This window comes from Xenopus tropicalis, chromosome 4, assembly GCF_000004195.4.
Source record: "Xenopus tropicalis strain Nigerian chromosome 4, UCB_Xtro_10.0, whole genome shotgun sequence".
NCBI lineage: Eukaryota > Metazoa > Chordata > Amphibia > Anura > Pipidae > Xenopus > Xenopus tropicalis.
The window spans coordinates 80,514,539-80,538,808 of NC_030680.2; the positions used below are offsets into that span (position 1 = coordinate 80,514,539).

At 37.3% G+C, this 24,270-nt stretch overlaps 1 protein-coding gene across 3 annotated transcripts in view; it reads right to left on the reverse strand.

Moving 5' to 3' along the window:
- The window catches only part of ak5 (adenylate kinase 5), a 112,093-nt gene extending 97,614 nt beyond the window's left edge, over positions 1–14,479 (reverse strand). For 2 of the 3 annotated variants that reach the window (XM_012960520.3, XM_031899783.1), the window contains exons 1-3: positions 14,313–14,479; positions 5,171–5,357; positions 555–722 (exon numbers count right to left, since the gene is read on the reverse strand). In XM_012960520.3, the coding sequence (XP_012815974.2) occupies positions 555–722; positions 5,171–5,357; positions 14,313–14,372 (415 nt within the window). In that variant the 5' untranslated portion in view covers positions 14,373–14,479. The remainder of the gene's footprint in view (positions 1–554; positions 723–5,170; positions 5,358–14,312) is intronic. The other variant, NM_001112994.1, reaches the window with a different exon arrangement.
- Between the last annotated feature and the right edge of the window lie 9,791 nt (positions 14,480–24,270).

The window sequence follows — 24,270 nt, forward strand, 5'->3', positions numbered from 1 at the left end:
TCATTTTTCTTGCCACTCCAGGTGAAAGATGGCTCTGGCAAAGCCAGAGAATTAATGCCAACTGTGTTCTGTCATATTTTAAGCTGGTCCACTTTTGCATTGATTATGAGAAATTATATTTTCTTGCAGGCAAAGAAGTAAATAATTACTTTTTGGCTTTTCCAACTGATTTGCCTGTTTAAAAAATATTATAATAATATAATATTACTTGCAATAACATACCTAAAGCAGAGTTTATAGCAAGTTTATAATAGTCTCATTTAGTGCAGAGCAATGTGCAAAGTGCAAAAATAGGGGCAATCCATAATGTTTTATAAACCTGCACTTTCAGGAATAGCCATAAGCCTTTGTATTTTACCGCACCTGTAGCACGACATAAGGACAGGGCTAGTTTGCACCCTTGATTTTTCTTATGATATTGTAACTTTACTCTAGTTCCTATAAGCAAAAGTTGCTAACAGTTGCAGAAGGGATCAACAAACAAAACCACTGACAAATGCATCGGTCCTTGAAATTGTAAACCATAAATATTGACATACATATTTCCATCATACCTATGACAAGTATTATTTTTGGGTGAGGTCTGGAAGGATCAAAGACTTCATATTCTTCAATCAACTCTGCAGTCTCTGAAAGGTCTGTATCACTTTCTATGGAGAACTGATGGATAGGTGGCAATCGATCATAGCGACGATATGGGAAATTACCTCCATCTGGCATAACTGAAAAGAATGAAAATCACACAGTACTGAAGAACCAAAATACAAAGGATGAAAGCAATACAATATATGTTATTTATCAATATATCAATCTATATCTCCTGTTATTATGCTAAACCCATATTTAGTTAGGGAAAGGCTACTATTAATAGGGTGTATTATCTGCGCATACAGTTTTAATGTCTGAGTGATTTAACTCAGTATTTCTTTCAGTGTTTCCAATAATCCTCTCTACTTTAAGTAAATCTCTTTAGAGATTAGTTTAATCTTATTTGTAAAATGTTACAACTTTAGACCTGTGGCGTGTCAGTACAGGACCCACTCATTACAGCTTGGAAACACAATGTTTTCATTACTGCTAACAAACAGCAACAAAATGAACACAATTACAATGGGTACTGCAGTGGTGGATTTGGCCACTTATCTGCTGGCTGAAAATTATGGTGAGCATACGGCCAATATTTTATCAACTTTAATATTTTCATACACATAAAATCCATAGGGAAAATTTAAAAAGGTGTACTGGACCTTTAAAGTGACCAGCTGGCATGCTAGTTTGATCTAATGTGAAGTCAAGATTTAAAAGGTATCAAATGCTAAAACTCTATGCTTAACCCTTTACTTGCTTAGATTAAAACATATTTGAAGGAATGCCAAATCATCTATTTAAACCATGCCGAACTAGAATAATTAAAACAGACCAGCAAACGGCACCAAATGTTCTCTTTTTTCAAGTAAAAGACAAAATGTTTCTTTTTTATAAGAAGGGTTTGTTTTAGTAATATATTTAATTATATGGCCCCAAGGAATTCTGTCCCAGCAGTAATGAGTCTCTTGCTGTATACAGGCATTTATCCGCTTTAATGATTGTAGCCATGCATGCTCTTGCCATAAAAATTGTAAAATTACTCAGTCAAAGCATCACTCACACTTGGGAATAACTTTCTTACACTCAGCATGATTAGTCATGTACAAAGATGATATAATGTGTAACCACCCATTTTACGTTACTCTCGACACGAATGGCATGAATGACCAAATCCCAGGGCAGTACAAACTATTCCCAGACTCCCTTGGAAATTTCAGTTTTGCCGCTCCGTGTGATGATTGTCTCTCTACTTGCAAACTCTGGCCTCTACACTGGATTTCCTCTTGCCCTGGGCAGGGCTAGGTACCAATGCTTAAATGTCTGAGCCCAACTTAGTTATCCAAGTTGTAGGTCGAAAAGGTGTATTTCAAGGGTTGAACCTGATGGACATTTTTTAACCCAACTTAACTATGAATGTTTAGCCTTTGTGCCAATTATTACATATTACATTTATCCATTACAAGGGAGGCCTATGAATTGCAGTCATCCTCACACTCTTTTTTAAAGCTCTAAGCAAAATAGGTCTTCTGCTGTACCAGAACAATATGGTCTTTTGCTTGACCAGATATGGTTTAGGAAAGTGGTTCATTTGGTTGATTTATGGAAAAAAGTAGTAGACCCTTGACATGTATTTTAATCCTTTGCTCTACTCAGTGAGAACTGTACTTTTTTGCCTTTAGCCATTTGTTATTCATAGAAATATGAAATGTCCTGACTAAGGCAGACGGTGGCTCTACCAGGAAAGGGATCACTTGGGAAAGATAATGTAAGTGTTCCCAGTGCCACTGCTTGCCATGCATTCCAAACAGAATAATCATTCCCTTAAAGTACTAGCACTCTAAAATGTATACCATTCTATTCACACAAATAGGGGCACATTTACTAATCTACGAACGTCCGAAAAGCGCCCGAATGCGTTTTTTTCGTAATGATAAGTATTTTGCGACTTTTTCGAGCTCTCAATACGAAAGTCGCGACAATTCGCGAAAGTCGTACTGGCTATGAAAAAGTCGCGACAATTCACGAAATTTGTAATGGCAATGAAAAAGTTGCGACAATTCACGAAAGTCATAATGGCTATGAAAAAGTCGCGACAATTCGCGAAAGTCGTACTGGCTATGAAAAAGTCGCGACAATTTGCACAAGTCGTACCGGCTACGAAAAAGTCGCAAAAAATACGAAAAAGTCGCAAAATGTTCGTTTTCCAATCCGAATTTTTCCCATTCGGATTCGTGGATTAGTAAATCAACCCCATAGTGTTCACTAACATTCTATGTTTTACAGAGCCCTTACAGAAATATAAAATCTGTTATGAAATACTTTCCCTTAAAAGGCCTATTAAATTTCTATTTGTGCAATCAGTGACCACCTTTAATTTAAAATATTACAATCATAAATTTTAATAGTTTCACCTCTAATGTGCACTGTGGCAGGTTAGGAGAGAAGAAATTATATTTTTTCTATAGTATATGTTTCATACGTTTTGTGGGGATATTACTAGGCAGTATAAGAGCAGCTTCTTGCTTTTATGGAGCTCATACTAAAATGTATACCAAGCATTAAAGTAGAGAAACTAAATCAGATAAAAGAGTTACCATTCCTCCTACAGTAAGGGTTACTTCTTTAACTTTCTCCTCTGCAGTTGTGACTGCAGTGATTTACTATTTAGTGGCCATCATCCACTGAAAGCCAAACTACTCAAGTTACATAAACCCTATTGCAAACTATTCCAAAGGGAACTTGTCACCCAACAAATAACTCCAAATTCTATTTTATTGTGTTAATCAAGCAAAATAAACTTCATTTACACTTAATATATATATATTATTTAAATCAGGTTTCCTTTATTCTTTTGGAACCCACAATTAAAGGAGAAGGAAAGGCTAAGTCACTTGGGGTGCCAAAATGTTAGGCACCCCCAAGTGACTTAAATCGATAACCTCGTACCCCAGGCTGGTGCCCCTGTTAAGAGAGGACAGCACCAGCCCAGGGTAGCTGCTAGCGTTTCCTTCTTCCGCGTTGGCACGCTTGCGCATGCGCATTAGAGTGAAAAGCCGAACTTATCAAAGTCGGCTTTCCACTCTACTGCACATTCACCGGCCCAGGGATTTCGCCGGCAGAAGAAACGCGGAAAAAGGAAGCACTCGCTGCAGGTACCCCGGGCTGGTGCAGTTTTCTCCTAACAGGGGCACCTGGGGTACAAGGTAAGCAATTAAAGTCTGGGGGTGCCTAACATTTTGGCACCCCCAAGTGACTTAGCCTTTCCTTCTCCTTTAAAACATATAGACAGCTGCCATTTTGTGGAAACTGTTATCAAGACAAGCTTTTCATTATGACAAAATCTAATGTATGCAGCAGAAAGGAGGACCTGATGCCCATGCCCAATGAATGCGCATTAGAAATAGAGGTGAGGCAGGCAATATAACACCGACTGGAGATTTTTTAATGCATTTATAACAAGTATGGCTGTTTTAATTTAAAAAAAAAAAATTGGGTTTCATGTTTAATTTAAAAAAGGATTTTTATTATACAGCTTTTTATGCCTGGGTGACCACTCCCCTGTACTTTGAACTGCTTTGTCAGATTCAGATATCTCTGCTGAGTTTCTTTTATACTCTGTAACCACTATTTTCCTCCACTTTCCCTCCACTTTTTGCTCCCTTATACATTGTTATTTTCTGAAGCCAATTATTCTCTATGCTCCACACTCTGCTATGGGGCATCTTCAATATTCATCAAACATCTGCTGCAATATTTAAAAGTCACTTTGTAAGGGTCCCAGCTCAAAGTTGCATTTAGTTAATGCTCATAACAATTTAGCACATAATGTCAAACACAGGTGACATGCAGTGAACTTGCTCACAAGATGATTTTTATTCTATATCATCCACCCTGGCTTTAAGCTAAGCCCTTATGCTACCCAGCTTCCACCTCATCTAATAAGGCAAGTTTCCCAGAGCACCCACAAGGGTATACAAGAGTAGCACATTTATAAAGCAGGAAGGTGTCTGTGAAGTAAAAGAGGAAACAGTGGTTACTGGACAAGGTAGAAAGATATGGTCAGAGACAGGAGACTTTATTCAACATTTCCAGTGAGAAGAACAGTTGTGCCAACCAAGGTAAGACAACAGTATGATATGGGTCGCAGGTCTGGGATCAGAATATGCAAGCAGCCAGGGGAGAGAACAGACTGGACAACACTAGAAACAAAAAAGCAAACGGTGAGAGACAAGAACAGGACCTGGTACAGAATCAAGAAACCAAAGCACTAAAGCAAACCAAGAATGTCCTGGGCCCTGAACTGAACTAAGGTTGGTGTTATGTGATTTGCCAGGAATAACAAATATGCCACAGTAAATGCACAATTATATCTAATCAGATAACGTGACTAGATGATACAGGCAACTGTTGCCTGCCTCTCAAACCCAATGGTAAGGGGAAAACTGATTGCAACTCACAACAAAGCTGTAAGTGCTATTGTTTACCAGTTCCCTTAATCTGTTTATTTACTAGGTATCCCCTACTCACCATACACAAACATTAAACATATATGGACACCATGGAAGTTGCTTTTGTACCTTACCATTTCTGAAAAATGATCGTCTAGCTTGTCCACCATTGAGTGGGGGTAAATTCCTCTTGTCAGGGCCTACAAAAGTGTCCCATCTTACTTTCTCTGTGCCTCCCAATTCCTTCACTTTCTGCAAACAGTTTTCCAAATAATCTACTGGATCATCTGGTCTATAATACATTAATCCATTCAAAAGTCCCTGTAACATAAAAAGATGGACTTAGTGAGAACATAAATGTTGTGGATTCAGTAGAAAAAAGCATCACTTATTTTATTACAGTTTAGCATACCCATATACTCTGGGCACAATGATTTCTGTACAGGTCCCTTACTGCATATTTGAATTTATATGCTTGAGTGACTGCAGCCATGCAGAAAGACTAAAATGAAATGAAATCTTTTAACAGAGTATCTTTCAGACTTGGGAATACCCTTTACTCAGCATAATATGCCACATACACAGAGCTGTCAATAGGGTCACAGTAATTGCAAAGAATTGTAGTTAAAATTAGCTATGGTTTATTCTAACAAAATATAACTAAGCAGCTGCCAGTAGCTGCAGTTTTAGGCAAGACAATATGAGGAATATGTGGTGCTATAGGAAATTCATATAAATGTTGAATAATTTAATAATAAATTGGTCACTTATAAAATCCTTATATTTTACATTAGCGGCTACAATATTTACTAACTATGTATCTATCTATAGATACTACATGTATTTTATGGTATTAATTCAAACACTTGGGGGACATTTATTAATGTTTGATTTTTTTTACAACTTGTATTTTTTTTTGCCAATATACAATTTTGTTGTGGAAAAAAAATGATTGCAACTTATGTGAAATGGTTGTGTCTTTTTTTGTTTATGCTTTTTCAATTCAGATCGTTTAATAAATGACTAGACATTCATGGTTTTAGTGGGCCTCCCTAGGGCAGAATTATCAAAATGTGAAATCAGAGCTCACTACTAAAAAAAACTCACCCACTCTCTATTCATTCCTATATGGTTTTTAGAAACTTACTTATTAAATGGTGAACTCTAACTTTTACCCATTGATAAATATCTTTCCAAAAATCTCATTGGAATGAATAGAAAGTGGGTGAGTTTTTCTGCTATGAGCTCCAATCTTACACTTTCATAAATATGCCCCTAAGGGTGAAGACACACAGAGCTACTAGTAGCAGCTACTTGTTAGGGCTCTGGCACACGGGGAGATTAGTCGCCCGTGGCAAAACTCACTGTTTGCGGGCGACTAATCTCCCCGAGTTGCCTACCCCTGCCATCCCACCGGCGAACATGTAAGTCGCCGGCGGGATAGCAGACGCGGCGGGGCGATTTGCGCGAAATTGCGCCGCCGCGTCTGCCATCCCGCCGGCGACTTACATGTTGGCCGGTTGCTTCTGTTGCGTAAACCCTGAGAGTGCCGACACTTTGTATCCATTTAAAAAAAATTTCAGCTCTGGCACCTAGGTTCTGATCATTTGGTGTGCTCCCACTCTGGACTCTATATTAATATATATATATCAGTAAATATTGCTCTTTTACATCCTTTCCCTTGAGCCACCATTAAGTGATGGGCTGTGTGCCCCTCAGAGATCACATGACAGGAAATAATGCAGCTCTAACTGTAACAGGAAGTAGTGTGGGAGTAAAAGGCAGAACTCCATTAATTGGCTGATGTGACCTAGCATGTGTGTGTGCGCCTTGGCTTGTTTGTGTGCACAGTGAATCCTATGATCCAAGGAGGCACTTAATTCTTAAAATGGCAGTTTTCTATTTAAGATTACCCAATAGTACATACTACTAAAAAGTATATTTTTATAAAAAAAATGGTTTATTTAGATAAGGCAGGGTTTTACATATGAGCTTGTTTATGCAATATAATAATACATTTTTATAGAGACCTTCATTGTTTGGGGGTAAAGTTTACCTTTAACTTGCACATGCAAATGAACAGTTACCAGGGAGACAGCAGGATGGAATACATGCATGTAAAATGGTTGACCTGTATACAAAGCAGAGATCTGTGCAAGCGGGCCAATTATAACAGCATCAATACTTATATCAATGAAAAGCATTATGAACAACTATTTCTGAAAGGAAAATGTCTCCTTTAAATCGCAAAGTCACTAGGGTGAAGGACTTAATCAAGAATGGACAGAATAGCTTGCAACTTCAGTTGCATAAAAGTATACCCCAAGCAGCTTTTTTTAATACTGATTATACCGACTGGAATTTCATGCAAAATGTAGAAAATGTACAATATCCAGATTGTGCCATTATTATAACATAGCCTGGCTAAACTGGATTTGTCAATCCATTAGGGGCGGGTGGAATGCAGAATTTCAATAATCCTAAAATTAAAAAAATTGCTTTTAGCATGGATGATAAACATAAAAGATAGTGTAAATTGTTTTTAGCATGAGATATAGCAGATATATAAGGGATATATATACACTGATCCCTCCGTTTTTCTGCAATTATGAAACTTTTGGGAGTAAGCAGTTATTCAGTCAAAAAAAGTGTTTTGTTACAAGTCAAGAGATATTTTTGCACCAAATAAGCTGTTACATCATCACTATATATATATATATATTTTTTTTTTTATTTTTTTTTTTTTTTATTTTGCTAAATAGAAAAGTGCTAGAAAAAAAATATTTATCTATATTACTTTTAAAGGGGGCATTCCTGAGCTAGTTGGTGGAAAATGTACAACTTCTGGTAGAGAAATAGAGCATGTTTGCCAGCATGCAGCACTTCATTGAAAATATAAAAGGGCAAGTGAAGGGAACAGACAATAAAAAATGAGGAATTGCAGTCTACTTTATATATGATTTTTCTATATGTGATTTAAATTGAAAATATACAACAGTTAAATCAGTCCATTAATAAATATTAATAGTCAGTTAGACAGCATGGCCCAGGTGGGCCAAGTCAGATCATTAGCCTTAGTGGTCCATCATCATCATCGTTTTTTATACAGGTATAGGATCTATTATCCAGAATGCTTGGGACCGTGAAGTTTTCTGTATCAGAGATCTTTCCATAATTTGGATTTCAATACATCAGAGCTTTCTGAATAATGGGTTTCTAGATAATTGATCGCATACCTGTTTAGTGTTTTGCATTAATATTTAGACATACAGGGGACTCACAACACTTTAACAAAATCAGATTACTGAATATAACAGGTTAACAATAATTATCTTGTACCATGATGTTCCCCCAAAGAATTTACCCCTACTTCTGTTTTTTATATACTCATTACATATTTTGCTGCTGTGCAAGGTCTTCCTCTGCTGCCTATGCATACATCTTAGACTGTTTATACCTGAAAACTTGGGATATTAAAACTGACTAAACCTGCTTTATGACATTATTCCCCAACACTTGCAATCAACTAATCAGTTATAAAACATTTCTAAAATCGTTGTTTAAAACTTAACTGTCCTCACCTTACTATTTATTTTACTTTTGTCATGAAGTTGCTCATATTTAAAAACTCTACCCTGGCATCCTATAGAAACAAAACTGCCTCCAGGCCATTGGTAAAGCTGGTACTGCAAGAAACAGATCTGTCAACATAGCATCTTTGAGACATGCTAAACACCTTATTTTAGACTTCTGGCAGTGGTCTACAAGATAATTATTTTGAAAACTAGAGCAATATTTTAAGTAACTTAACAGAAAAACTATTATGTTTAATGAAAAACAACATTTGACTACAAAAAACAAGTGAACATGAAATAAACATAGAAGGTGCAAGAACAATACATGGTCCAGTTTTAACCACTGTAAATACTAGCTTTAATATATAAGGGTAAATAACAATAGCCTTGAAATCCCTATGACAAACAAATAGCAGATTTATTTTACACTGATTTAGTTAATATCAGGGCTTAATGTGAACAGTAAGTTAGAAGAATGGTGCATGGAGCGACATAAGGAAGGTGGACGACATACAGCCATATCTAAAATAAGATATAAGATGTGGCTCTATGACTTGCAGTTTCCTTATTCTGTTGTCTCATTCTTTATCTGTGTAGCCCCAAGCTCTTTTCTTGTAGCCTATTGTTATACATTCACAGGGAACCCTGATGCAGTAGCCACTGAGAGAACCAGTACAATCAGTACAATATCCTGTGTGCTTATCCTTGCTTTATTCCTAAATAAAACACCTGTTGACAGCAGTATCCAGTGTCAGATTGGGTCTCCTAGGGCCCACCAGAGTAGTTGACACCCTGGGCCCATATATCAAATTAATGGCTGGTTGCTAGGGTAATTTTGGCCCCAGCAACCAGATAGCTGCTGAAATTTCAAAAAAGTGGAGAGCTTCTTCATACAAAGCTAAATGATCAAAAACACTAATAATAAAAAATGAAAACCCACTTGCAAATTGTCTGAATAAATATCACTCTCTATAACATACTAAAAGTTAATTTAAAGGTGAACAACTTCTTTAAAACTGGTGTAGACAACATAATTTGGTTTGACAGTTGCAGCTGATCTTTTGATCATTTTTGTGGTTAACTGTTTTTGGTCTGCAGCTATAAGATTTAAGATTAATTATCCCAACAAGGAGGAAGCTGTTTTAAAGCTGAAATGGAAGATAAATAGTAGAATGTGTGAAAAGAGAAATCAGCAATAATGATGGCAGGCATTTGAAAAGGCACTTTTCATTAGTCTATATATATCATACTTAAATGAAATTCAAAAAGGAACTTCCCCTTGAACAAACAATTTTGAAATATGAAATATTTAACATAATAAATTATCATGACGAGAAAACTTGACCTCTTAGCATGCAGAAAAGCACAACCTCTAAGAGGTTTATTTAGCAAAGACAAGAGTAACCCTGGAGTTCCCCACAATATCCATGAGGGGAACTCCCCATCCCCCACACCCCAATAGGGGTTCAGGATTTTTAGGGACACGTTTATCAAAGGGTAAAAATAGAGTTTGCTTTATTTTTACTATTTCATAGATATGCCCTTAAAATCATACATAAGTGAATAGAGAACAGAGTATGTTAAATTTATGGTACAGCCAGCGATTACTCAGCAGGTATCTAGCCAAGAATACATGGCCCTTACAGTCTTCTTTTGCTGTCTCTATCCCTTATTCTTTATGCTTGACTGCCTAAGCTGGTGGCTGATGCCAGGGTAGTAGTTCTGTCTTCTTAAAAGAGCCTCTAGCTACTTAACTAACTACCCTAATCCTATATTTTACTCCCAGAGTGAGCTATTAAAGGAACAGTAACACCAAAAAATTCAAGTATATAAAAGAAATTCCAATATAATGTACTGCTGCCCTGCACTGGTACAACTGGTGTGTTTGCCTCAGAAACACTAATATGGTTTATATAAAGAATGCAGCTGTGTAGCCATGGGGGCAGCCATTCAAAGGAGAAAAGGCACAGGCACTTAGCAGATAACAGATAAAACACTATTGTATTCTACAGAGCTTATCCGTTATCTGCTATGTAACCTGTGCCTTTTCTCCTTTTTTCCAGGTTAAATGGCTGCCCCCATGGCTACACAGCAGCTTATTATATATAAACTATAGTAGAGTTACTGTAGCAAACACACAACTTTTACCAGTGCAAGGCAACAGTACATTATATTTAATTTACTTTAAAACTCTTTAATTTTTTGGTGTTACTGTTCCTTTAAAAGGTTGTCTTTTAAACTGGTTTTACTTACCTCTATTCTCTTATGTAGGAGTCTACAAGGAGACTAAACCTTGAAATCCCCTCCCTTTTAAGGACTAGGCAGCCTGCCCGACAACCCTAGCCTATGGGAACTTCAAAGGTAGGAACCAGCCCATAGCTGGAGTTTACTCCATGAAGCAGGGGCAGTATTAAATCCTTACTCCCCTGCATAATAATACAGCTTACCATTCATGGTTGTCATTGCTTGACTGTGTTAAACCCTGTTATTGATGTGCAGAGAAGCAGAAAAACTCTACAAATATATTTTTGCACAGGTGCCACAAGTAATTGGACTTCTCAGATTAGACAACTTTGTTTGCTCCCAAGAGCTTTGCATTTTTGGATTTAGATGCAGATGAGAGATATAAGTTGTTGGGATTATGTTATTATTGTTTTAATAAATACTGCTGCAGAATTTAATTAGTGTCTGCCAATCATTTTTCACCAGTGCCTGCCAATCTCTTTGGTGAACAAGTAAATACAGAACCCAATACAATCTTAAAGTAGATGGATCTGTTTTATGCTCTGCACATGTAGCTCTAACAGCTTTTGTACATGTTCAAGCTTTTTATTGCTTTTTAGTGATGCCATTGACACTATGGCTATTTTCAGAACTAATCCTCTCAACATTAACCAAGGAGTAATAAAAGAAAATCAGTTGCAGTAAAAAGTTGATATATAAACTTAATTTCAAACACTTATTTCATAACGACTTCAGTTGCAGCTAATTTTACTAATTCAATTCAGTACATGATCATACGATCATGATCATAAGGGGCAGATTTATCAAAATGTGAGTTTAGAGCTTAATACATAAAAACTCACCCATATTCTATTCATTCCTATGGGATTTCTAGACACGTATTTACCAATGGGTGGAAGTTAGAACTCACCATTTGATGAATACGCTTCTAAAAACCCCATAGGAATGAACAGAATGTGGATGAGTTTTTATGTATTAAGTTCTAAACTCACATTTTGATAAATCTGCCCCTAAGTGTCAGAAGTAGGTGCCGGTTTAACGGCCAGTTATGATTTGAAGGTGAACAATTTTGCTGTTCTATAGTTATAGCAAAGTATCGACTATTACAACCACGTTAAGGTGGCCATACACGAGGCGATTTCGCTCGTTGTGCGATGAACGATTATATCGACAAACGATCGTATGGCGATCGAGTTCCCATACGATATGCCATCCACGGGCAACGATAATTCGGGAAAGATTTTGTCGCATCATTATCGTAAAATACCTACGATCGTACATCTACGTACGATCGATGTCGTTGCTGGCAATCGTGACATGCGCAGAGAACAATCGTTGAAAGACAAATGTCTGACACTCACACCAACTGGCAGATTTTATCGTTAAACGACCAAAATTTTTAAACCTGGCCGATCGATTTTGGGGACGATAATGTTGGCTCGTTTAGTGGGCCGACGATCGTTCGTACACCACCAACTATACGATAACTTAACGATAGCATCGGATCGTTCGGGAATCGGTCGTTTGTAAGTAAAAAATCGGTCCGTGTATGGCCACCTTTACACATACTGTATCTGTGGCCTTGGCATGCGTTTAGGGGATACTCCTTGCATAGGGATGGCCTGAAGATAAACAACCTGCTGTCAAAAACAGTAATAATAATTCAGAAGTACTTGATTTAATGCAAAAGAGTGAATACTTTTTAAAAAGCAAATAAACATACTGTATATGCCCATCATAAAACTGGAATATACATACTGTATGGGATACTGTAATTGTTAAAAAGGTAAACTGCTAGTCTATTCACAGTTGTTCGATCTTTTATTCTATTTAACAACACATTTCTGACCGTCTGGAAAATTGAATTCTAGACAATCCCAGGCAGGAAAGTACCATTGCAGTGCGGAAAGGAAATTGTTAAATAGAAAATGATCAAAATGATCAGTGTGGTAACAATCGCTAACACTTGGTAACATTTATTGATCAATGATAAATTGGCCCTTAATGGCTCCACTGTGTATTGAACTCACTTAAATACAGACAAGGCACTTTGGCCCTCAGCAACATATCTGTCTGGTTTAATGTGCCCTCTCGACACTGTCTACTTTTGCCTAAAAACTGTGATTCATCAGTGTCAAAGTAAATTAGCCCATAAAGTTACTGCAGCACTCTCTGATGTATTACACAGGCTAATAGAATTCTTTTCTATCGACAGCATCCGTAGTATACTTATTCTGTGTAGTATGCCCCTCAGGGATATTGTTGTCCTGTGTCGCTGGGTTTCTAAATGACTCCCCTGCCCAACATTGCCATTTCCAATAGATTACTATTTAGGCAAACAATTTTTAATTTTTGACAATTTGCTTTTACTCTGTAATAATTAGATAGTACAATGCTCTTGATTATAGCACAAATCCACGCCGATGTTAAAAACATGTTGTTTTTTATCAAGTTTACATTTTTTAATAGATTCCATACACATTCAACAGTGTAACTTTCTGCATACTCTGTTCTGCCCCTTCTGTTGTATGTCATCGCCATATGTCTGCTCTAGTTATGGTGCCTCAATTTTAGCTTTGCTGTCCTGTTTATCAAGTCTCCAAGTCTCAGCCCTCTGTATTATGATTCACACCATAAGCTCTGTCTTATATACTGGTTGTTGGAATAAAATATCTGCCCACTGTAGCAGTTTCTGTATTGTACCTCTTTATAAGCTTTGTCCTATGTAATGTCTCTCTGTTACTTTCTCTTTACTGAATCTTCTGTTCATAATTCTGCTCTCTGTGTTCCTTTGCTCTCTGTATTTGGTCTCATTTGTTCACATTTTTATCACATCTCCTAGTCATATTTCTGTTCTCTGTACTGGATCTCCTAGTCTGTTCTTCTTGCCTGTTCTGTTTTTAGTTCCAGTTATATTGTGTCCTGGGAATTCAATTCATATTTCTTCTGCATAACTGTGTCAGGTCTGTCCTTTGCATCGTGACTCCCACTCATATTTATGTTTTTATTGGAGTTTACAGATGTATTTCTGCTTTCTGCAGTGAGTCTCCCTTTGTAAAATCCCAGGTTTTTTTAATTCTGTTCCCCAGTAACATTTGTATGGAGCCTGAGCCTGGTGTATTGTTTCTCCTGAGTTAAAGATCTGCCACCTGGGATATTCTTTCAGAAATGTGTTTCAAATGGGATTCCTATGTTTGCTCTGTATTCTATTATGCCAGGTGTTAAGTTGCATTTTATTGCAGATTTGGAGTCAGACAATAGAAAAGAAAAAAACCCTTTGCAGTCTTTCTGCACACTGAATACTCTGGCTGCTAATATTATTTTCTGGTAAATGCATCGGAAAGCCTTCTAGCTAAGCCATCTGTTCACAGGCAGCTCTTGCAGCTCTAAGCTAATACAAGTGAGCAGGCTGCTGTGTTTAGCAGCAGTGCCATTAGCACGAGCAAAGGGAGCTTACCTCAAATAGCTGTGGGATCTCTCTTCTCGCCAGGTACTCCTTGGGATCACCGCTGGTCATGCCTTTACTCTTTGAATGAGCTACAATGGAAATGAAGATGCTGCAACTGACTTCTCTTGCTGCTGGTTGCTTTTAGATTTAACATACTTGTGAGGAGGGCTGATAGCCAATGGTGTAGGGAGGAGGGAGGATTGCTGACAACCGATGGAGTATATGGGGAGGGGACAGAAAGGATAATGAGTTGTTTGGAGGGAGAATGTAAAAGTGTTGGCATGTCTGAGAAATAACTGTGAATCGTACATGCAGGACAAGGATTTGTCCTAAATTGTACGTCAAATAGATAGGGATAGATAGGGATAGATGTCTGCAATCATATAATCAATAATTATGGTATATTTCTTTCAATATAAAATTGAAACACTAAAAACTATTGTGGCTTAAACAATATTGTTTTGCTTTTGTTTATTAATTCTACATGCAACTCAACAGAATGTCGGTAGGTCTATGAAACCTTTCAAGAGATGTCCTATCTCCCTAAGAACATTTAGGGGACCATGGAGTTATTGGCTAGCACTTGGTTCTTTGTGGAGGGTCTGTTTATAATGTCTGCAATGGTTGTTGCTCCCCTTGATAACCGGTGCCCATCTTCAGTAAGCTCTGTCTCATGCCTCATGTGCTGTAGCAGTTTGGACTCCCATAGCAAACCTGGAGGTTTGTGCTAGGTGAGCTACTTTTAATTGTACTGTTTGCATCTTGGTCCTACTTCCTGGACAGAGGGCTTACTCCTCGCCTCACTCCTTTTACACAGGTGATGGCTCACCCCTAAACACATATACTTGCTTTTTCAGCCTCAGTTAACATAGCCCTGTAAATTCTACACATCTGCTCTACTTCATAGAACACATACCTTCTATCCAGCATCATTCCAACTACTGTGCTGCAGTATATATGTATGTCCAAGAGGCATACACTAGGAAATTGTAGAGATAGTGTATGTCACCAGCATAATTCTATATCAGGTAGTTTATTTAACAGTAAACACAGCCCCTGTTATTCTCCGTATTTGCTCTGCTTCATACAGCTTTCTGTGAGAGACATATTTTCTATCTAGAGTCATCCCAATTACTTGTCTAGAGTATATAAGTCCAAGAGGCACACACTAGGAAACCATTATACAGTTAATGTATGTCATAAGCATAATTCCATCTCAGGTGGTTTAGGTAACAGTTAGCTATTGCACATGTGCTTAAACATCAGGGCCAGAATATTCAAATGTAAACACACAAATATTCCACCAATGAGCCAAACATTAGGTAGCTGCTTATCCATTACGCTGCAAGCACATTTTGAGACAAAAATCAATAAAACAAGACAGACATTGCTAGATTCCACCTGTAGGCACTGCGGTCTTTTTAACAAGAAAAGTGATTGCTTGTTTGTTCTACCCTTTCATTACCCAGCAGAATAAAGTAAGGGGCTATTTAAACCTGCCTCCTCCAATAATCTTGGATAGTCTGCTGTAAGTAAGCCTCCTGTTCCTAGCTCATGAGATACTGTGTTCATGTATAATAAAAATGTCCCCCATATTCTGATTCCCCAGTATTGACCTTGGCCTGTTATTTGGATTCTGTGTTTTTTCATTTTCTTTTAATTTAATCTTTTGTTAAAACCTAGTTCCTGTAAAGCAGTATGTTCTACTCAGCAGATATGCCCCGTCTGGTAATTCAGTGGGTAATTCAGTAAAAAACAGACCTCAGTAGACCATTGTATATAGCCAGTAAGACAAAATCTAAATATAAGCAGTGGTCTGGAAGGGCGGCAATCAAAACACAGTCTGTGAGCAGGCAGAAAGTCAGGGCAGGTAGTCGCCAAGCAGAATCCAAATAGCAGGCCAAGGTTAAAAAGCTACTAGGGTTTCTAGCTAGATTAACATGTTAAGAACTGAAATAAGCAGTTGCTATAGCGTTATGGTGCCATGAGCCTTGTTGAAAGACTAGAAGTAGGCAGTGGGCTTACAGACTCATTGCTGGTGGTTGAAAAAAATAAGCTGCTAATCACAACAACTGACAATGTAGCCAGTGAGTATAAAAAAATCGTTGCCTGATTTAAAAGAAGAAATTTGTTTTTTAAAAGGTGGAGTCACTTATCTCTATTTTGAGTGCCATTATTTTAAAAATGATCTTATGTAAGATCCAGCCAACCAAGACTGCTTACAGGGTTCCCATTGTTGACTGTCACATACTAGTAAGTGTAAGTAAGTGTCTTGTCTAAAATTCAATAACATGCCTTGCTAAATAGAAGCCATTAACCACAGTTTGAATGTAATTGCACTGGAAAATGTCTGTTGTGTCATTATTCTAATTTTATAATGATGCTGTGAAGTAACAGAATGGAAAATATGCCCTTGTCCAGTGACCCTTTTCAATTTGATTGTCAGCAGAAAGCTAACTGAATTGTCCATTGCCTTTAAAAAAACACCACTTAAAATAGTTAAATAGATTACACCATATGTAATTGTAAGAGATAATATACATTTACATAAAGGTGAGAGATATCCTTACCAACATATGGATTATTGCCCCAGAGAAGTATCCTGGAACCAATGTTGCATTCATTCAGAATCACTAGAAACACATTTAGAACTAGGACATAATACAAGCCCATCCCTAGCCAGCAATGCAATTTTAGCTACTATAGCAAGTACATAGAACCTGGAGAAAATTGCAGCAAGAGGTTTCTAGACTGGCCTGGCAATCAAGTTGTGGGAGGTTAACGTGCATTGAAATCTCCTGGGATTAAACGTACAGTGAATTCAATGAATAGGGCTTGTGCTGAATATACGTTTTTCCTATTGTTTTAGTCACAAAAAACTAAGGTTTTTGTTATTTGTTTAGCTAAAGCAAAGAGAGCAAACAAGGGACTTAAAGCTACTCCATGTTTGGTCCCTGCAAATCAGACAATTGATTACATACAGTACATAGATAACCCCTTGCATAACGAACTTCTGCTCAGGGCTGGAACTAGGGGGTAGACAGAGGAGGCACCTGCCTAGGGCACAATGATGGGGAAGCACCAGACAGGTACCTCTCCTGCCTACCCCTAGTCTACACTCCCTTGTCATTGCCCCCCCACTTGTCATTGTACAGCAGGGGTAATGACCCCCCCCCAAGACAGCATTGTACATGCATACAAACGCACAGAGTGCAGGAGTGAGGTGGCCTGCCCCTGCTTCTGCTTATCTGTAAACCCAAACAATCACAAAGGGCTAAAGGGAGAGATCTATCATTCCTTGAAGGATCAAACATGGAGTAGCTTTAAGCTCCCTGACTGCCCTGTTTAAGGAAAAAACCTTTCCTTAAAAGGTATACTGCCCCTTTACTAGTCCAAACCTATTGACAGTATACACAAAATAGAGTATTCACAAGGGCAATTGTTTAACTACATGCCAAACAAAATTTTTGTGAAAGCAATGTGACCCCTTTTGAGGAAGTCCCTAGTCACACCTTAAATTATTGCTTATGTCAACATAAATCTTCCATTTGTTTCTCTAACTTGCCATTTCACATATCACTTCTCCTGCCCTGGTAATCCTGGTATTGGTTGTGAGCCTGCTTCTATTTCTCTTTACTCTTTTACTGTTCTTATTGTAAGTGTTACTTGCAGATGGTCCTACTTACCTGTATTTTATATTCCTTGCCTGCTCTTGATTAACTTTGTATTCTCTTAGCTTACAATTACTTCACTTACACAATCATACCCTGTCTGCTTTCATTATGTTTTTTTCCAACACTGCTCCATTTCCTCTTGGTTCTATGGCACTAGACTCTGCTCCAATTTAAATATTCAGTGTGCCAAACAGAGGGGTTCACTTAGTATCACTGGAGAACTATGCACCAGTGCAGTAACCCATAGCTTCAAATCAGCAATAATCTTTAAACAGTCTACTGCAAATTAGAAGCTGCCTTTAGGAGCTTACTATTTCTTAATAAGACCACATGAGAGTGTTCACTGGGATCAATCCTGCTGTTAGCTCTAGAATATGCTCTGATTCTGACAGTCTTTTATTGGAGTCCAAGGGATATCCTTTGTTGAGCACAAAGAATTAGAAATGTATGTTATTAGTATTTAGTGTTATTAGTATTTCCTTACTTATGGCTTCAGGGATATATCGTAAATTAGGTACAAAAGCTGCATTTTGTGCTGTGCAAATTGGAAGAGGGCAAATAGGCAGAAACAATTATCACTTACTGTAATAGCCTTTAAATCTGTACAGTACAGCAGAAAACGGGAGAAAAGGAATACCCTACCTATCAAATAATTCATTTTTTGATCTGTAAATGCCATCAGTAGGACGAAAGATGATAAACTACCAAAGCTTGGCAGAACAGAAAGTATTTTAAGATTTGGCTAATTTAATTACTAAAATATTCTGCTAAAATATTCTGCTGACCTCTTGCAACAAGAGTTTGCACTAAATGCAAGATGTAGCATGATGCAGATGTAGATGTAGCACTTGAATGACATGAGCTATTATCCTATTATCTCCTTTTAAATGTGTATATGTACAGCCCAAATGCCAAAGTTATTAATCTTTATTAAATTAAACACGAAAGGCTGCAGCGTCCATTGTCCTAAGGTTAATAACGTGTGGTCAGAATTATCTCAGTTCAGCTCGTAATATCAACTCATCGGAACTACTATACCAGTATACAGCCCTGTTACATTTTTGCTGTGATTGACCTTGCTTACAGTTATTACAGAGTAAACATTCAATACTGAATATACAAATATTTTTCACAGATATAGCAAATGATTGTAGAGTCTTACCCCCAAATCAGGTAGGTCCAGGTGCTCATGCCCCAGACCTTCAGCTTAGGGAGCCATACAGGAGTACACAAAAAGAGAAAACAGCAGGCCGGCACTTCTGGTATCCACAAAGTATCAAAAAGTAATAAGAAGCAGCTAATTGTATTCATAAAAAAGTTCTTTATGAATACAATTAGCTGCTTCTTATGACTTTTTGATACTTTGTGGATACCAGAAGTGCCGGCCTGCTGTTTTCTCTTTTTGTGTACAGAGTAAACATTGCCTAATTGCCTTGGAGAGAAAAATGTCTACTTACAAATATTCATGTATTTTTTTCTGTAACAATATAGACTATTTATTTGTCTGGGAAATACAACGGTATAATATTCAGAGAACATAGGACATACTTTCAGCATGTCAAAACAAATCTAGAGCAAACTGTTGGTTTATTTACCATCACCTCTTGCTAAAGGATGTATGAGCAAAACTAGATTTAGCTGAATAGTGTTGCTGGTAACATTTTAATTGGTGGGTAGGAAAATCACATGTAGTTAGGGTTACAATTCAGGTATCTGTCAAGGTTTTAAAGGTTTGCAAATGGTTGTCAAAAGGTTTTAAAATTATCACTTATTCTGTTTAAGAGGGAACTAAAACATGTGTGCATCACTGACTAGGACTGCTTTACTATGTTTAGTGGACAGCAATCCTTAGCATCACTTTTTTGACACATAAACCTCTTAACATAGCATCTGGTACTGCTTTCCCATATGCTTCCACATTGCCCTCTAAACCTCCCAATAAAGTATATGTCCATTTCAGTACCCATTAAATGCATGCTATGCCTCTGCACACCCAAGTATCACTCTTCAAGCCAGTGGCTGGGCTCAGGTGGCTACTGTTTTTGAGGAATTACATATTACAAATAAGTCAGCAAAAGTTTTGCACAGGCATTCGTTCCCCCCTCTGTTATAATTTATAACAATAATGTACAGTTATAATATAAAACGCTGCAAAGTTTCCTACCAGTGTCTGTTTCTATTTAAAATATTGATTGAGGCAAAGGTGCTGTCATTTGCTTCATGTGTATATTATACTTTGTAACTTTTATCATTTGTTTCCCTTAAGGGAGAAGGAAAGGTAAAAACTAAGTAAGCTTTATCAGAACCTTTTTCTGTCTTTTTTTTTCTAGCAGTAAAGGAAATGTAACAACATGTTCCATATCTGCCATATAATGTCATCTGCCAGTTTTCACCCTATTTAGGATACATAATAGTCACTTAATATTCAAATCGTTATCTAATATACCGACAAAAATTATGTGCTTTTTACACTTTTTTTCTACATTTACAGAAATCTGTTATTATCTTATTCTTTTGTTACTTGAGCTGTACTATTATTAGTAGCATCATCTTGTAGCAGCCCAATTATATCATGGTTTTATTGGCAAGCTACAAGAATTTAGCAGATTGTAAATGTCATTTGGATGAAACCATAGCAAGAATCTCCTCAGACGTACAGTTCTGTCAGAAATATTCACTGTGCTAATTGAAGGCAAGTTTTATATCCTCGCTGAAATGTAAGTGGACTGCTGGAAAGTTTGCTGTCATTTTATTTTTAGCGTACTTGTTTTTGCCTAAAACTACAGTTAATTAATGAGTAGACTCAAAAATATATATAATTAGTTTTCTTCTATCCTATAGGCATGTTCAGTATTAAAAAGTCTACATTCTAATCACTCTCTGTCCTGATGGGATTCAGCCACTTTTATCACATTCCACACAGTCCGACTGAAACTGGAACAAACGACAGACTTGTGCATTAGTCCTGGTGCTGGATAAATCATATAATACTGCGATCAACATCCAAAGGCCTTTCAAATGGCTCACGTGCATTTATTTTGTGAAGGGCAAAATGCCTTATTTTAGAGTACAGTACAAGGTCATTTGTATGCTGAAAATGCTCAGGAAGCAAGAATGCAAATTGCAGGATTCTATAAAGACAATATAATCATCACCCATTCAGCTGAATGATTTCTATTTCATGTTATGACAAAGCAGAAATCTACTCCTAAACTGATTTTTCACTAAATAAATCACAAGAGTCATTTTTCTGTCTTTCACAAATGCAAAGCTTTCCATTGTCTGCGTTGCTTTCTACTTTGCAGGTGATTTTTTTCTGCACTGGAATACACTAAGTTGCATTTTTTTGCTCTCTGAAGTTAGAAAACTGACACTGGACCGGACATCAAGGGATCGCTTACTAACTGTCTGATTTTTTTTCCTGATTCGAATTTTTAGCGCTTAAAGGAAAAAAAAGCCCAGACTTTCAAACAGTTAAAAATCTGAATCTGACAATTCGGCAGCTGAAACTTGCTGACATCATGTAGAAGTTATTGGCAGATGTCCCCTCCCTTCCCTGGAAGATCCTTCTTTTGCTTTGTTACTTCAGAGGTTTTTTGGATTTTTGGTGCTGGTTTTCTGTGTGACAGTTTGAAGAAGTTGTTGTTTTCATGTGACAAGTTGAAAAATTTTGATTTTTGCGACTTTTCCCGTGGTGACTTTTCCAGTTCAGACTTTATAGTAAATGTAACACATTCGTGGAAAGGAGTTCATTTGAATTTTAAAATAATAAAATAAGGAATGTCAGAATTTTAGTAAATCTGCCCCCAAATGTCATTATATAGATATTTTGTATATATATTTGTTATACATTTGTAGTTGGTTATCTTAGCAACTAGCCTTTGAGTGTTACTTCACCTTTAAATCCTTTTTGGTGGCTCTCCTGAATAAAACTCCATTAAAACCCCATTTAAGACATTTGATTAACTGCCAATTTTTTGGTGACTGCACATACAGTTAATAAAAAAGGCCCAATGTACCAAAGGCAGAATTTCTGGGTTATGAATAAGTTATTTTCTAACATTCAATTTTTTTCTGACATTTCCCATGGTCCACATGCAATATTATATGTGCAGTATAAAATGATTGTTGTTAATCTTCACTCTGTTATAGCCAACATTGTGCTGATGCCCATATTTGAAACTGGTAGGATTATAAATTCTCTAGGGAAATTTCACCTCTTTAAGTTACCAGGAGTGGATTTTTGCCACCCCTCGTAGCTTTAGAGGCACTGCCGCCTTAGGTGAGTTTCTCAGCTCACCTCATTGCAGCAGCGCCTCTGCTTTGTGCTTAGTAAAAGTTCCTACTGTGCATATGCTCTGTAAAGATTTATTTAATATCGGCATGAAGGAGAAGGAAAGGTAAACACTTCATCAGCTTTATCAGAAAAATCTATGTAAATACAGCCATACGTACTCTATCAAAAGAAACACAGGATTTCTTGTCTCTTTTTTGTAAACATGATGTTCCAGTGTCTGACTTCCTCTCTCAGAAACATCCTTAATTCCTGTGGCCAAAGTCTGAGCAGTTCTCTCCTCCCCCCCCCTCCTGCTCCCCCCTCCCTTAGGAATGTGTGAGCTGAGCTATAACAAGACTGCAGGCAAGAAGCTACTTAAAATGGCAGCTGCTATCTTAAAGGACAATGAAAGGTTAATATAAATTAAAAGTAAGTCTAAAGGCATTCTTTTTAAGTACTTACTGCATATCTAAATTCCCAGATCCCTGCTTGCTTCTCTGAGATATGGTGCTGGCAGCCTACAGCAGTGTGAAGACTTCAGTGACATCACTGAAATCCCTCTTCCCTTCCTGTAGGTGCCAGCGGCAGCCTTCCTATTCTCTTAGCATGTGTGTAACTTGATCCTGTCTCCTGTTCTGAGCTTCACATGCCCATCAGCCAATCAGAAGCGGATCTGGCAGAGGGGAGGGGGGGAGGGAATGAAACACATGTGCAGTATGAAGCAAGGAGGGAAAGGAAGGGAGAATACCTTTTTAGAGATGGCTGCCTGTTCTAGAAAATGTGAAGTAAGTGTGACTGAGTAAATATTTGATTAGGTGAGCCAAAAGTGTGGCGTTTTTACTAAACAATAGGAGGACTATTGGGCAGTATGCTTTTTAAATTTTGACTTGCATTCTCCTTTAAGCAAACAGAGAAACTATCTAAAGCTGTTTACTTAGGTATGGTAATGGTTTCTGCAGAATAAATATATTGTTCTAGGTGGCACTAATGTGGCAATGTAAAATTTGGCTGTAAAATGCCAAAATTACTTTCCTTCTCCTTTGAGATACTACCCGGGTCAACTGACTTTTCTTTTCTTTACAAGTCTTTATTTAAAGATTTAACATTTTAACAACAACATAGAGAAAGAAAGAGAAAAGGAAGAATAACATAAGTAGTTAGAGCAAGCCTGGCTTGATTATTAGGATTGTGCACTTCCCATACTGCATTGAACTTGGCTGGACAGCCTCTAGACATTTATACCAATTTATGTTTGGGTAGCACATCATTAATAAGTTGCAAGTAACAGAAACATTGGTATGATGATAACCCCAAGTCTTCCAGCATCCCTAACAAACACACACTTTCGGGGGAAAAGATACTAAGAAGGGACTTAATTGATTTCTCCAAAGTGAGAGTAATTGGACTTTCTAGTATTATATATGTATATAAAGTAAACGTAGTAAAGTTAGAACAAATGCCACACTCACAGGACTTAGTGAAAAAATAAAGAATACATTTATTATGAAAAAACGTCAATGTAACGTTTCGGCCGTATCCACAGCCTTTCTCAAAGTGAAAGGCTGTATAAAAACTGTGGATACGGCCGAAACGTTAGATTGACGTTTTTTCATAATAAATGTATTCTTTATTTTTTCACTAAGTCCTGTGAGTGCGGCATTTGTTCTAACTTTACTACGTTTACTTTATATACTGCACCCAGGCACACTTTGATTCTATCAGCTTTTCTATATATATATATATATATATATATATATATATATATATATATATAGAAACAACAACAAGAGATCCTCTGCACTCACCCATTATCAATATATAGAACATTAAGACATTCGGTGCATTTAAGCTACTAAGAAATGCCCTTCCCTTTAAGCAAAACAGGGATTGTTTGTCCATATATTGCAATATACTTCAAGCTGGCCAACTGCGTCAAAATCATCCCTTTTGACCAGTTCCTACACTGACTTATGCGATTCATTAAGAATTCTACTGCTTCAATATACATTTAGCCAAG